At 45.5% G+C, this 12,344-nt stretch overlaps 2 protein-coding genes across 3 annotated transcripts; both read right to left on the reverse strand.

Moving 5' to 3' along the window:
- Nucleotides 1–137: 137 nt before the first annotated feature.
- gaa2 (alpha glucosidase 2) lies at nt 138–6,715 on the reverse strand. Its single transcript, XM_049720869.2, has 21 exons — nt 6,505–6,715; nt 5,980–6,079; nt 5,142–5,663; nt 4,893–5,038; nt 4,642–4,807; nt 4,466–4,562; nt 4,159–4,278; nt 3,776–3,894; nt 3,559–3,690; nt 3,380–3,490; nt 3,207–3,320; nt 2,953–3,037; nt 2,767–2,884; nt 2,558–2,691; nt 2,295–2,446; nt 2,032–2,180; nt 1,695–1,836; nt 1,521–1,619; nt 1,246–1,410; nt 857–1,003; nt 138–720 (listed from the first exon to the last, which is right to left on the reverse strand). The coding sequence occupies exons 1-21, from the start codon at nt 6,519–6,521 to the stop codon at nt 658–660; spliced, it is 2,898 nt and encodes a 965-aa protein (XP_049576826.1). The 5' UTR covers nt 6,522–6,715; the 3' UTR covers nt 138–657.
- Nucleotides 6,716–7,554: 839 nt separating this feature from the next.
- Nucleotides 7,555–11,811, reverse strand: LOC125969130 (zinc finger protein 271). Of its 2 annotated transcripts, none has more exons than XM_049720873.2 (6): nt 11,776–11,811; nt 10,776–10,914; nt 9,750–10,687; nt 9,473–9,683; nt 9,291–9,380; nt 7,555–9,120 (listed from the first exon to the last, which is right to left on the reverse strand). In XM_049720873.2, the coding sequence occupies exons 2-6, from the start codon at nt 10,906–10,908 to the stop codon at nt 8,402–8,404; spliced, it is 2,091 nt and encodes a 696-aa protein (XP_049576830.1). In that variant the 5' UTR covers nt 10,909–10,914; nt 11,776–11,811; the 3' UTR covers nt 7,555–8,401. The 2 variants fall into 2 exon arrangements, with proteins under 2 accessions (XP_049576830.1, XP_049576831.1); XM_049720874.2 differs by lacking the exon at nt 11,776–11,811 and adding an exon at nt 11,202–11,762.
- Nucleotides 11,812–12,344: the final 533 nt, after the last annotated feature.

Genomic DNA, 12,344 nt, shown 5'->3' on the forward strand with positions numbered 1-12,344 from the left:
AACGGCAAGAAGTGAATTGTAATATGTAATAAAATGTTTTTGGAATGTTCCCTTAGATTTAAAGGTTAAAACTACAAATGTTGATGTTGAGGCGGGGGAGTGAATACAACTGAAAATGGCCATTTCTGTTATTCAAATACTTTAAAACCAAATTTTATTGCTACGCAAACAAAACCGGCCAACATGAAATTTTTTCAGGCAGCAAACAGCAACTTTTCAGGAAAATGCAAACGAAATCACAAGATACCAGTGTTCATCTCATAAATTAGTGCAAAAGAAGCAGCGCTGACAGTTGTCTCCGGGTTACTGCACATCGCTTATTGCCGCTGTGGAGGAATCTCAAAGACGTACTTACATTAAATCGAAATTAAACATCAATGTATTTTTGTTTTTGTGCATTTATGTGCACTGACAAATGCGTTTGGACATTTATTCAAACCTTTCCAGGAATGCACCAGCGATGAAAACAAACCCCTTGAGTGAAGTTATAGGGTGCTCACAACCAAGTCACTAAAATAGTCAATAAAAAAAACGTTGGCTGGATTTTTGCTGCATTGAGTGTCTATTTTTTTGTCAGTCAGTCAGTCCTTCAGGCTTACTTGGAGAACCACCAGCAGCTACAGTAGAACAAAGCAAGCGGTCGGTGGGTCGCGGGGCTCACAGCCAGCTGATGGTGAAGTTCTGATTGAGGTTAAGGTGGAGATCTGCGACTGTTAAAACCTGCCAGGACGCAGAAACAGTGAAGCAAAGATCAACAAGTGCTACTAAAGCCTAAAAAAACCAAACTGCATTCTCAGGCAATAGTGGAAGAGAATTGCAAACTTGTGTATGAATAAAAACATCTCCTCCACCTCACCTGGTTGCTAATGTATGCAAAGGCAGCATCTGTGGAGTTGACCAGCACCTTGCTGGGCTTCTTCTTCACGCCGTAGAAAGACACCGACTGCACCGTGATGAGCGAGGCCTCCAAGTGGGCGCGGAGCACCTGCGAGCTCATCGTTTGCTACGGAACCGAGGGAGGAATCAGAAAGTCGGTTGCCATTTTTATTCGGTACACTTTTGTCGTCTACCAAAATAAACAAAGCCCCACCCCTCACTTCAACAAAGCTCCTTTACACCAGGAAGTCAGCCTTCCTTTTTAATGCAGCTTTTTTTTTTGTCTGATGGGTGTGTACAACGTTGTGACAATTGACCCGGTTCTGCAAGTTTCTGCCGCAACGCAACAAGCACGTGTGCGTACGGTACCTGAGCCACGCTGAAGACGATGTAGGCGTACTGGTTGTTCTCAAAGGTGTCGAGGCTCTCTCCGTCGTCCCAGAACAAATCGCCGCAGGCGGTGCCGTTCTCCGATAAGGCGGTGACTAGATGAAGAGGCTGCCTGCTGCTCACCCACAAAGTCAAGTTGGGAGTCTGTCAATTGCAATGGCATCCACTCAAAAATAAGGAATCTCCCATTGGCACATTTAAATCCAGTTTGAGGTTTCACTCACTGATTGGAATAAAAAGACCATTGCGATTACCTGCGTCGGAATAATAGATCCTTCCCTCAAATGCAGGTTGATCTTATCGAGGGGAGCAGAGAGTCGCACTTCTTCACCTGTGCTGTTGATGGAGTCGCCCTGGACGGGAGGCGCGCCGGCGGACGTGTAAGAACTCCACGGCAAAGAGGCAAGAGCTCAGCGGTCGTCACTTACCGTGTAGTAGTCATACCACAGACCCTCTGGGAAGTAACCCTCCACAAAGTTGACTTGAGCATCTAACACTGGAGTCACCAGTAGACTCCGCCCCCAGAGGAACTGCTTATCAATATTGTATGTTCTTGTGTCCTTAGGGAATCTATTGAGAGCATTGGGGAGGGGGATAAAAGAAAATATCTCAAAAAATAATCATTTCAATTTGAAAGTGACCTTTCACAAATGTGAAGGGTTGATTTTACAAATATATCTTAGTTGCTGTGTTGGCACAGCGTAAAAATGATGATGAGGTCCGTTTAAAATCTCTTTGTCTACGTTTTTCCCTCCTTTTACTTACTCAAACATGAGCGGCCGAGCAACGGTGTGGCCCTTTGCATGTGCGTGATGAAAGAGCGTGTAGAGGAGCGGGAAGAGAGAATAGCGTAGCATCAGAGCTTGCTGCATGGCGACCCTAGCGTACGGGGTGAACGCCGTCGGGTCTTGCGGCTGGAAGCAGAAAAAAAATGACAACGCAATTCAGTCCAAGAGAAACAATCGTAAATCAATTAGCAGTGACCCCGTGGTTCGTGACGATGCTTTGTGTGTTTTCAGGACGCCAACCTTCATGTCGATGGCGTTGTGGTTGCGAGCAAAGGGATAGAAAGCGCCCAATTGTGTCCAGCGGATGCACAGCTCCTCCTCCGGCTGCTCGCTGAAGCCGCAGATGTCTGCTCCCACCAACGGAATGCCCAGGAGGTTAAAAGTCAAGACACCTGAAAGGACATGACACAGACGGAAGCTAAAATGGCATTCCCTGGAACCGCCACTCTAAATGTCAGTTCAAGAAGGAACTTGAAGGATGGCTTTGTGAGTTTCTTGCTGACCCGCTATGGAGGAATAAAGGTCCGGCCATTGACTCCTGTTGTCTCCCAGCCAATGGCCAGTGTACATGCCCTGACTGGGGAAGGTGGAGCGAGAGATCACAAAAGCTCTCTTGGCCAAGATCCTCCTCAGAGCGCTGGGAACATGACAAGACGACCGATCAGAAAGCAAGACAAAGTGGATGTGACTGGTTTCCTCAAACTGTACCGACTTTGCAGATGCTTTGCCTTCCATGAGTCCGTACAGGCTATGAAGGTTGTAGTGTGTCGATTGGTTCTGTAATGCGGATGCGCACACTGTTTTGGCCTTCAGAACACCTCCTAGCACACCTAAAAGGTGAATCGGATGTCATGTGACTTGGAACGACATTACTTTGGGGTGATTCAACTTCTCCCACCTGGTGTGTACGGAGGATTATCCAGCTTGTTTGATGGGCAGCTTTTAGTGGATCCATCTACGAAATTTGATGGTTCGTTCATGTCCTAAACAAAATGACAGAGGAGGTTGGGTTAAACGAAGCCTTGAAACAACACGAGGAACATTTGTACACACCCAAAAATAAAATAAAAATGTTGCTAGTTCATCCCTATGTGGTTGCCAAATTATCTGGAAATCAGAATCAGCTTTATTGACCAAGTTTGTGATACTTACAATCCATAATCCATCAAATGGCACCTGGTCATGGAACCTCTTAAGATTCTCGTACCACCATTCGTGGGTGACATCGTTGGAGAAATCGGGAAATACCGTCAGGCCCGGCCACACCTGGAAAAAGAAACCCGGTTTTTCTTTTCTTTGTGCCCCGTCTTTGAAAGCATCCTCACCTTCCCAACGAGTGTTTTTCCTTCCGCGTCTTTGATGAAAACTCCTTTCTTGAGTCCTTCGTCGTACGGCCAGTAGGATCCTTCAGGCTGGACGCTGCTGATACCGACATCCTGAAGGCAAAGACCATCAGACTCTACCACAAAACAATACGCGAGTACTCGAGGTCTGTCGCGCTTACAATGATCGGCACGTAGCGCTGGTTGTGATGGTGCAGGTCCTTCACCATACCGGGGAGCGTTGAAAAGTGAATCGGGTCAATAGTGAAGTCCAGAATCCGGTCCATGTGGTCGATATCATTCCATTGGACATCCTTGAAACCAAAGAGAGGAAGATTTTTTTTTTTTTTTTTTTAACGTCTTCATGGTATCCGACAGACTATGCTAATTCCACACTACCTGAGGTATCCCATAGGTCCTCATGCGCTTGGCCATCTCCCAGGTGGCGTTGCTGGAGTTATAGCCCCAGCGACACAGGTGGTAACCCAAAGCCCAGTAAATGGGCATCGCCGGATGACCTAAGGACCCCGATCATTGATTGAAATGAAACTCATGTAAGGTACACATAATGAAAAATAAATATCAGTATATTTACACCTGAAAAAGTATCAGGTACCAAAATGTATGACTCAGTGTCCTTTTGAAGAAAAGAAAAAAAAAAAGACCAACACTCAGAGCACCTCTGCCACCTAAATGTTGCAGATGTACAATCACATTTTATTCTAGCGTCATTTTTTAAAAAAGAAATCACTATTTGAGATGATTACACGATCCAAAGTTACCTATTACGTCCAGATACTGTTCAACTACTGATCCGGGATCGGGACCAAGGAAGACGTAAAAGTCGAGGATCCCACCGATTGTGCGCCAGGTGAGGGCCGGGGCAGGCTGCAGGACAACATCTGAAGAAATAGAAAATGGAAGTCAACGGAAAACAAAAGTGGCCTCTGCTCTAACGCCTGCAGTTTCTCAATTAATCGATTGGCGCCATATCTTCTTGAAAGACTAAAGGCCACATCTAGCAAATATGAAACCAATTACAGTGCAGTCTAATTCCGTGCCTAACAGCAAGTTTTGAAACACGCTGACCCATTGCATTGCTGTTCAGAAGGAAGAACCCATGTGCATTGCTCTCCTTCTCCATTCCAAGATAAAAGGGATGAACTCCATACAGGTTTGTTTTAACCTGGAAAGAAACGGACATTATAGAGCGTCATCTACATCAGAAGTCCTCGGTGAAGCTAGGAATGAGGAAGTCCCATCACCGTAGGAGGAACATCCCTGGCCCACATGGTGAGCGTGTTCCACTGGACGTCATGCAGGAAGCTGGAGCGGTGCTCCCCCAAGCCGTAGATGTGTTCGCTGGGCAGGGAGGTGGAGAACTGCAGGAACTGATCGGCGTAAAGGAGAGGAGCCACGGTGGTGTTCAGGCTGAAGGAAAACAAATAGGATGGACCCATGGAGAGATTACAAACTGGATGGATGCGAAAGTGTGAGACCTCATTGTATAACTTACAGGACTGCTCCTGTAGAGATCCTCCTCACGACGAGACCGAACGGCTTCTTGGAGAGCTCCACGCTGTAGTCGGGGGTTTCTGCCTTCTTGGTGACAGCGGGAACGGCAATGGGAACTTCGTAGCGTGGACTTGAAGGGTCTGTGATCTAGTCGGAGGAAAGGGGGCAGCCTTAAAATGAGGTCCACATTAAGAACGGGCAAGGCATCAATTGAGTAAAAATAATAGCCTGGCAAAAGTGCTTCACTTACCCTGACCCGGAGCCTCGTCTCCGTCTCGTAGCGGACATCCAATTCCAGACTCATAACGTCTGCCGGGTAGTAAGTCTTCACGGCTTTGACAAGCGTAGCTCTCATCCCCAAGCTTGTGTCCTTCATGGACTCGATGGAGTAGGAGGGGAACTCCGGGGAATAGAAACACCAAGGAACACCGTTGCCTCCTGAGGGCTGAGCTTTAGAAGAAGCAGGGATGAAGCAACAGTTCCTCGCTTCGCACATCTCTCTGGTCACCACCACTTCTCTCTCCGGGTAACAGTCAAACCGCCACGCTTCCGGGATGAGCCCGCAAGTTTCCCAGGTCTTGGTGGTGTTGGCTTTGGCCGGCGGCGGGTGTCCGTGAGGCAGCAGGCTCGAGGGGCGGTGAAGCCAGAACATGGTGCCCAACAGCCAGCCGCCGCAGAGGAGAAGAAGCAGGCAGCCGATCACCAGGAGCCCCGTGGTGGACGAGCATGGCATACGACGGGGGAGCAGAGAGGCGAATTCCGTGCGTGACGCCTTCGGAGGCAGAGAACATCATCGTTACTGAATAAATCTTTTTATATTTTAATGACAACATCTCATGACGCATGGAGGTGCGTGTTATTTGACCGTTGGGGAGGGGAATAAACAAAACAAGCTTTACAGCTTAGTAAAATGGAGCAATATTAGTTGTTTTATTCAAAATAAGACACCTGGGAACTGTTTAAAATGGGGGAGGGGGTAAAGTTTAAAAAAGTAAAGCTTTCTTAATGGGAAATTTCAATTTTTTTTTCTTATCAAGGGGAAAACACATTTGACATTTGACAGACTTAATAATAACTTATTAACTCACTGGATTTTCGTCCTCGTCGCCAAGTTGATTGACTTCAGATAGCTGGACATCTTCAGGTTTGAGGAGCTGATACGACACCATGCCGCTACGACGTGTGGCTCTGAGATAACCGGCAGGTCAAAGTGCAATAAGAATGGCACTTCTCTTTTTGCAGGTAGTTAGAAAGGTTTTTTTGGGGGAAACACCAAATACAAAATTGACTATATCAATTAGATCCCCCACCAAAAAAGAATCTGTACGTAAGGACTGCAAGGAAGTAAAACTTTAATCAATTTCCTCCACCATTATTTGAATAATAATCCATAATAAAGGGAAACATTACATACCAACATAAACACAATCACATGCAACATAAGACATCCTATCTTGAAACTTTATTTACAAAGTTTCTTCTTTGTAACATTATATTAATGTTCTCATTTCATAGTATCTGCAGTCAGAATTATCATGTCATGTTTCATACTAAGCAGCTCGTATGAAATAACCGTTCCAGCCATCTTTGCTTGCAATCAATTTCGCTCTTACCTTTGCATATTCCACATTGAATATCACGTAAAGACGGCTTTAAACATTTCCCCCAAAAATACAACTAAAGTGGTTCCCTCGTAGAATTGTAACTCTACGAAATTGTAAATAATAATTACGATTTCAGCGGATAGTCGCTAGCTGTCGCTAGCTAGCTAACTCGATTAGCAACAGCGGCAGCGGTTAGCGTGATGAAGTACAAAACTAAATGGAAGTTGTCTTAACCTGCTCTTACCTGAAGGATAATGAGCAGCCAAATTAAGGCATGGGCATGAAGAAAAACATGTTTTACGTTGACTTGGCAATGGCAGACACGGTCCAAGGTGTGTTCGATCAACGCTGACGCAATGTGCGTCTGTTTATTTGTGTGCTGCATTTAAAGGCATCGAAATTTTGAGATTCCGCTCGAGAAACCAAACCAATTTGCCCTGGTTGGATTTAAAATGTCTCTTGCTCATTGTCAACCCTAATCGAGAAACTTTACTGGGTATAAATTCTGTAGCTATAAAGACATTTTAAGAATTAATTAAAGTTCGGTGGCGTTTCGATTTGTCCTTCTTTGACCCCTGTGATGCGTTCAGGAGTTGCTTCGGAATTTATGAAAACAAGTATTTTAAGTCATAGCTGCATTAATAATATGAGAGATCCGTAATTGATTTATTTTAAACGCAATTAGTAATACCTGAAATAAATAATTGCCTCAATAATTACAGATTTGTCCTACATTTCAAAATATTGATTAAAGAGTAAAAGCTAATTAGAATTAGACTTCATAGATATAGAAGTTAAATAACCACAAATTAAATTTGGTTAGAAAAAAGTTGCGTGACCATGATTTTTAGTCTCACCATGAAATTGATTTTAATTTTAGCACAAGGTGAGACTGGCCCCAAGGTTGCTTCAGCACACACTTGTCTACGTAAAATGGCCAAGCTGCAGTTGGTGCCTACATGAGGAGCCTTCGAAGAACCCAGCTTGCGAAGGATCCTTGTAGAATTTGGACACAGCTTTTGAGACAGACAAAGCCACAGGGGGAAAAAAATTGCACACTTTCATTCTATTTCCAGAGCGTTTTTTTAGATTTCAAATTCTAGTACAACTTTCTGAAGAAGGGCAACGCAGGCCAAGCACATTTGTGAGTACAAGACTGTCATAAGAATAATAAAAAACAATACACACAAAGGCAAAATGTTTTTTGGCCGCCATAGGATGAATACAATCAAGTTGCATTTTCACTTTTTTTGCTCCCATTTATAGCACTGTCCTAAAACTAGCAATCTAAAAAGATGCAATATTTGGATAAGGGTATAAGTCACGCACGCACTCGGAATATACGTAGCTCGACTTGTGTGTTATTTAGTTAAGCTGCGAGTTAAATATTTTTTCCTTAAGAATTAAAACCATCATGTTAATGATATTGAGGATTCCATGATTTTCATGGAGCCAATTGGTTCAAATTGGCAACAGAGAAATCATATAAAATGAAAATATTTGGGAAAAATAACATTTTGCCTTGTATAACCTTTCAACTTACACATACAATATGTTTAAAAAGATTTTTAGGGCAAGTGACGCCATTTTAGTCGCAGTAATTTTGACGCGTCGAGTTGGGGAAGTATAAGTCCATGAGTGGACACCAAGTGGCCGCCTCCTAAGACAAAAAAAACAACAAAAAAAAGGCATTTTGGTGCTTGATCCATAGTCCACAAAAGCAATATTAATCAGAAAACTGCGTTAGAACATATAATAATCAATTTTGACTTGACTTAAATAATATAAGTTTTACACGATTTCTCTATTCTGTGGATTTTCATCTTCTACGACGTGGCCTGCAGCAAAATACAAGCTCGGCACCCCTGCTTTCCAGTCAAAAGCGACTCCTGTAGAAACCACACCTCTATCTAGGTGTGCTTTCTAGAAATAAATCCTCTTCACATTTGACAGTTTGACTACACACACCAATCTGGGACTTATTGTCCAATATGTCTTCGTCTCCTACGCTGAAGTAGGAGTCCTCCTCCGCCTGCAGCAGCTGGTGCTTCCGCTTATGGAGCCTGAGGCTCTGCGACCGGCTGAAGCCCCGACCGCACACGTCGCAGTTGTACGGCCTCTCGCCCGTGTGGAGCCTCAAGTGGTTCTTGAGGCTGGAGGAGCGCGTGAACGTCTTGTCGCACTCGGGGCAGTTCAGCTTGTCCCCGAAATGGGTTTTCTCATGTTCCCGCAAGCGCCCCGACTGGTTGAAGCTGCGCTCGCACATGGAGCAGTGGTAGGGTTTCTCGCCCGTGTGCGTAAGCCGGTGTCGGTTCATGGCGCCCGAGTGGGCGAAGCACTTGCCGCACTCGGGGCAGGCAAAGGGTTTCTCTCCTGTGTGGACCTTCTGGTGGCCTTTGAGCTGACCCTTCTGGGTGAACTGCTTTCCGCACAGGGCGCACTGGTAAGGTTTCTCGCCCGAGTGGATGCGCATGTGGATTTGCAGCGCCGACATCTTGTGGCAGTCTCTGCCGCATAAGCCGCAGCAGTACGAGCTTGTGATCCTGTTCTTCTTAGGCTGGTCCTTCACCTGGGAGGTCGGCGAGATGATTCCGCCTGATGCATCCTCACCGTCCTTTGGAGGTGCTGTGGAAAAAAAAACAAGCAAGGGACACTTAGGCCTACTATGCCACTGTACTTTCATATTAGCGGGTTTCATGGATGAGACAATTAATTGACAACAATACACAACAAAAATGACTTGACTCGCGTTTTCAAAAACGAACCCGACAGAATCTTTGCAGAAATGCACTTACTGTTGATAACATCATCGTCATCTTCTATTTCCTCCTTCAGGGAAGGTACATTTCTGTCCACGGCAGGACATTCTGTAGCCAGCGCTTCATCTAGTCAACAGAGGAAAAACAAACCAAACTGGGCAGGTTAGTTGAAATCATCCACGTATTATCTGGAAAAGTAACGTGTCATGTTAAACTACCGCACAAGGGTTCCTCCTCTTCCTCCTCTTTCACGACTACGCTCATGTGCGGGCTGGAAACTTCCTTCGCCTCCGCCTCATCGGAGTTATTTTCAACCTCGGCCGCTTGGTCACAGTTGACCTCCTCTGAGGAGGAGGAAGAAGAGGAAGAGGAGGACGACGAGAAGGTGGCGGAGGCCTGAACGCTTGGTTCGGTTTGAATGACAGACACCTAAAAAAAAAGTTTGTCACTTAAAAAGACTGATAATAATCAACTGACTGAACTTCAACTGCTCACCTCAGTGCTGACGCTGTCGACCTCCAGGTCTCGCTCAGATGACTCTCCCGCCGCAGTTTCAACCGCAGATGCTCCATATTTAATCTGCGAGCAAGACTTCCTGTGGTTCCTTAGGGTCCCCGCCAAGGAGAAGTGTCTCCCGCAGTCGCCGCACATGTACGGCTTCTCCCCCGTATGTATCCGAGTGTGTCTCCTGAGCTCGCCGGGCGCCACGAACGACTTGTCGCACTGCGTGCAGCTGTACGGCTTTTCCCCCCTGTGCGTGCGCATGTGCGTGGTCAGCGTCCACTGTTGCGCAAAGGTCTTGCCGCAATCCAAGCAGTGGTAGGGCGTGATTCCGGTATGGAGCCGCTCGTGGCGCACCAGCGTACCCGACAAGGCAAACCTCTTATCGCAAAAGGAGCACTGATAGGGCCGCTCGCCCGTGTGAGTCCTCTGGTGATCCCGCAGCTCGGCGGCGGAATTGCAGCTCTTGTCGCAATCCGAGCACGGGAACTTTTTTCTGGTAAAGCCAGCGACCACCTCGGAGTGCATGGCGTCCAGGTGCGTTTTGAGGTGCCAGTGGCGAGAGAAGCTCTTCAAGCAGATGGAGCAGTGGTACGGTCTCTCGCCCGTGTGCGTCCTCCGGTGGAGTCGCAGCTCACCCTGACTGGCAAAGCGTTTCTCGCAGAAAGTGCACGGAAAGGGCTTTTCTCCCGTGTGGACCCGCTCGTGGATCATAAGCAGACCCTTCTCGGGGAATCTCTTGTCGCACATGGAGCACGGGAAAGGCCTCTCTCCCGAGTGCGTACGCAGGTGGCGCTGGAGTTTGGAGGCGTAAGGGAAGTCTTTCCCGCATACGGAGCAGGTGTGGAACGAGGCCGGCTTTTCATTCTCGCTCTGATGGAACGCCGTGGAGGGAGGTTCTGTGGCTCCGCTGCCCGGGCTGCCACTCTCTCCTGGGTGGAAAAAAAAAAAAAAAAGACTTGTAACTGTGACAGTGCTTGAATCATAGGCCAACTCCAATACGAAAGCGATCCAACTCACGGAGATCAGACAAATCCACTTCTTCACCATCAGAGTTGATCAGGCAACCGATATCTTGCTGCTGCTGCTGCTGTTCCTCTTCGGTCATTGTGATCACGGACCGTCCAAAGCAATCAGGACTCTCCGAGCCCATCTATGTCTATGACAGATCCAGTGATCAACAGTTGATTTATTTATGCTAATTATGATCCAAGCAAATTTAAAAATAACATTGAATTAGCCTTTCGGAAATGGATGGATGGGATTTTTAACTTGTGTGTAATGTTTAAAATCTGATATGCATGTTTACATAGGTGTGCACTTGTCTGACTAACACTGATTTCTAAACAATACTTGAGATAAAGTCTAATGGCTTTGCTTTAAATTTGGGGACGGGAGCAAGAAGTTTTTCCTTTACATTTTTGCACAAAATGCGACAAAACATACATCTTGGCAGGCCCATTCTCGACCACTGCCTCCTTGCTGGAAGTCATCCATTGTGAAGCTCAAGGACACCTCAAAAGGGAGGATGCTTTGTTCGAAAGGGAGTGTGAATCGAGCCGGGACGTCACACAAAACGACAATCTAGCTTTAAGTGATGGAATTAACACAACAAACGAGTAAATACGAAGTAGCGTGTCATTATTTAACGTTCCGTTCAACCCAAATGGATGCTTTTCCTGTGCCACTTCACTGAGTTACCAAGCTAGCTTAGCAGCATTAGCCCACTGGGACTGTTTATTTCGCCAGCATTCGTTTTGATAACATTTCTGTATTTAATCACAAACAATTCTCATTAACACACACTCACTCAATTAAACGCATATCAAATGCCACTTTAATTGTTGTTGGTCACTGCTGGGTCTCAGGGTTCACTCGGTAAATTAGCAATTAGCGTTATGATTCGCCATAAAGACGAAAACAAGTCCCCCTCGATTAAACACAATTAAGACATTGAGCGGAGATCAGTAAAAAAAAAATAAGTTTGTCTCGCCTGTCTAACAAAGACATGGACACCAACCTGAGCGTAAATGTCTTCCCTCGGGTTACAAAAAAGCTTTCATTGAATATGCCACACAATTCTTCTACTTTTAACCCACATCTTCTCCATTCCAAGTATTAAAATAACTACTAATTGGGTATTTCTACTAATGGCATTGCTCAATCTAATAAAAATTGGTGTTGAGATTTTGTCCGCTTACTTAGCACGAGAGATAGCACCGCGGGAACTTCCGGTTTATATTTTTTTTTCCCCATTGCACAATAAAAGCTAAATTAAGTAAAGATTATTGTTGATTATATGCTATACGGTCAAGTTAATTAACACGAATGGATAAATGTGTCAGGCAAAAAAATATATATTTAACGTAGGCGAGCGGAGTTTACAAGCAACATCGAGACTTCCGGTTTGAAATCAAAATAAAAGTAAACTTTTGTTGGTTTCAAATGACATCTGCGAGCCAGAAGCTTAGCTGTAGTGCTTTGAACGGGTTAGTTTGCGGCCAGTGGGCAAGGCACGAACCTCATCTATCCCCTAAATCTGTTCAATCTGGGTAGTTTGGAACCCTAATTATATCATGTCAGATCAGA

This window comes from Syngnathus scovelli, chromosome 5, assembly GCF_024217435.2.
Source record: "Syngnathus scovelli strain Florida chromosome 5, RoL_Ssco_1.2, whole genome shotgun sequence".
In the NCBI taxonomy this organism is placed as follows: domain Eukaryota; kingdom Metazoa; phylum Chordata; class Actinopteri; order Syngnathiformes; family Syngnathidae; genus Syngnathus; species Syngnathus scovelli.

What these genes read in the sequence shown, in the direction of transcription:
- gaa2 (XM_049720869.2), bottom strand. An exon ending in CATTTGATGGATTATGGATT is followed by an intron (nt 3,038 to 3,206) that starts GTAAGTATCACA and finishes CATTTTGTTTAG; the next exon opens with GACATGAACGAACCATCAAA. An exon ending in TCGTCTTCAGCGTGGCTCAG is followed by an intron (nt 1,004 to 1,245) that starts GTACCGTACGCA and finishes TCGGTTCCGTAG; the next exon opens with CAAACGATGAGCTCGCAGGT.
- LOC125969130 (XM_049720873.2), bottom strand. Translation starts at nt 10,908, where the DNA reads ATGGGCTCGGAGAGTCCTGATTGCTTTGGACGGTCCGTGATCACAATG. An exon ending in AGAGGAGGAACCCTTGTGCG is followed by an intron (nt 9,381 to 9,472) that starts GTAGTTTAACAT and finishes TCTGTTGACTAG; the next exon opens with ATGAAGCGCTGGCTACAGAA. An exon ending in TGACGATGATGTTATCAACA is followed by an intron (nt 9,121 to 9,290) that starts GTAAGTGCATTT and finishes TTTTTTCCACAG; the next exon opens with CACCTCCAAAGGACGGTGAG.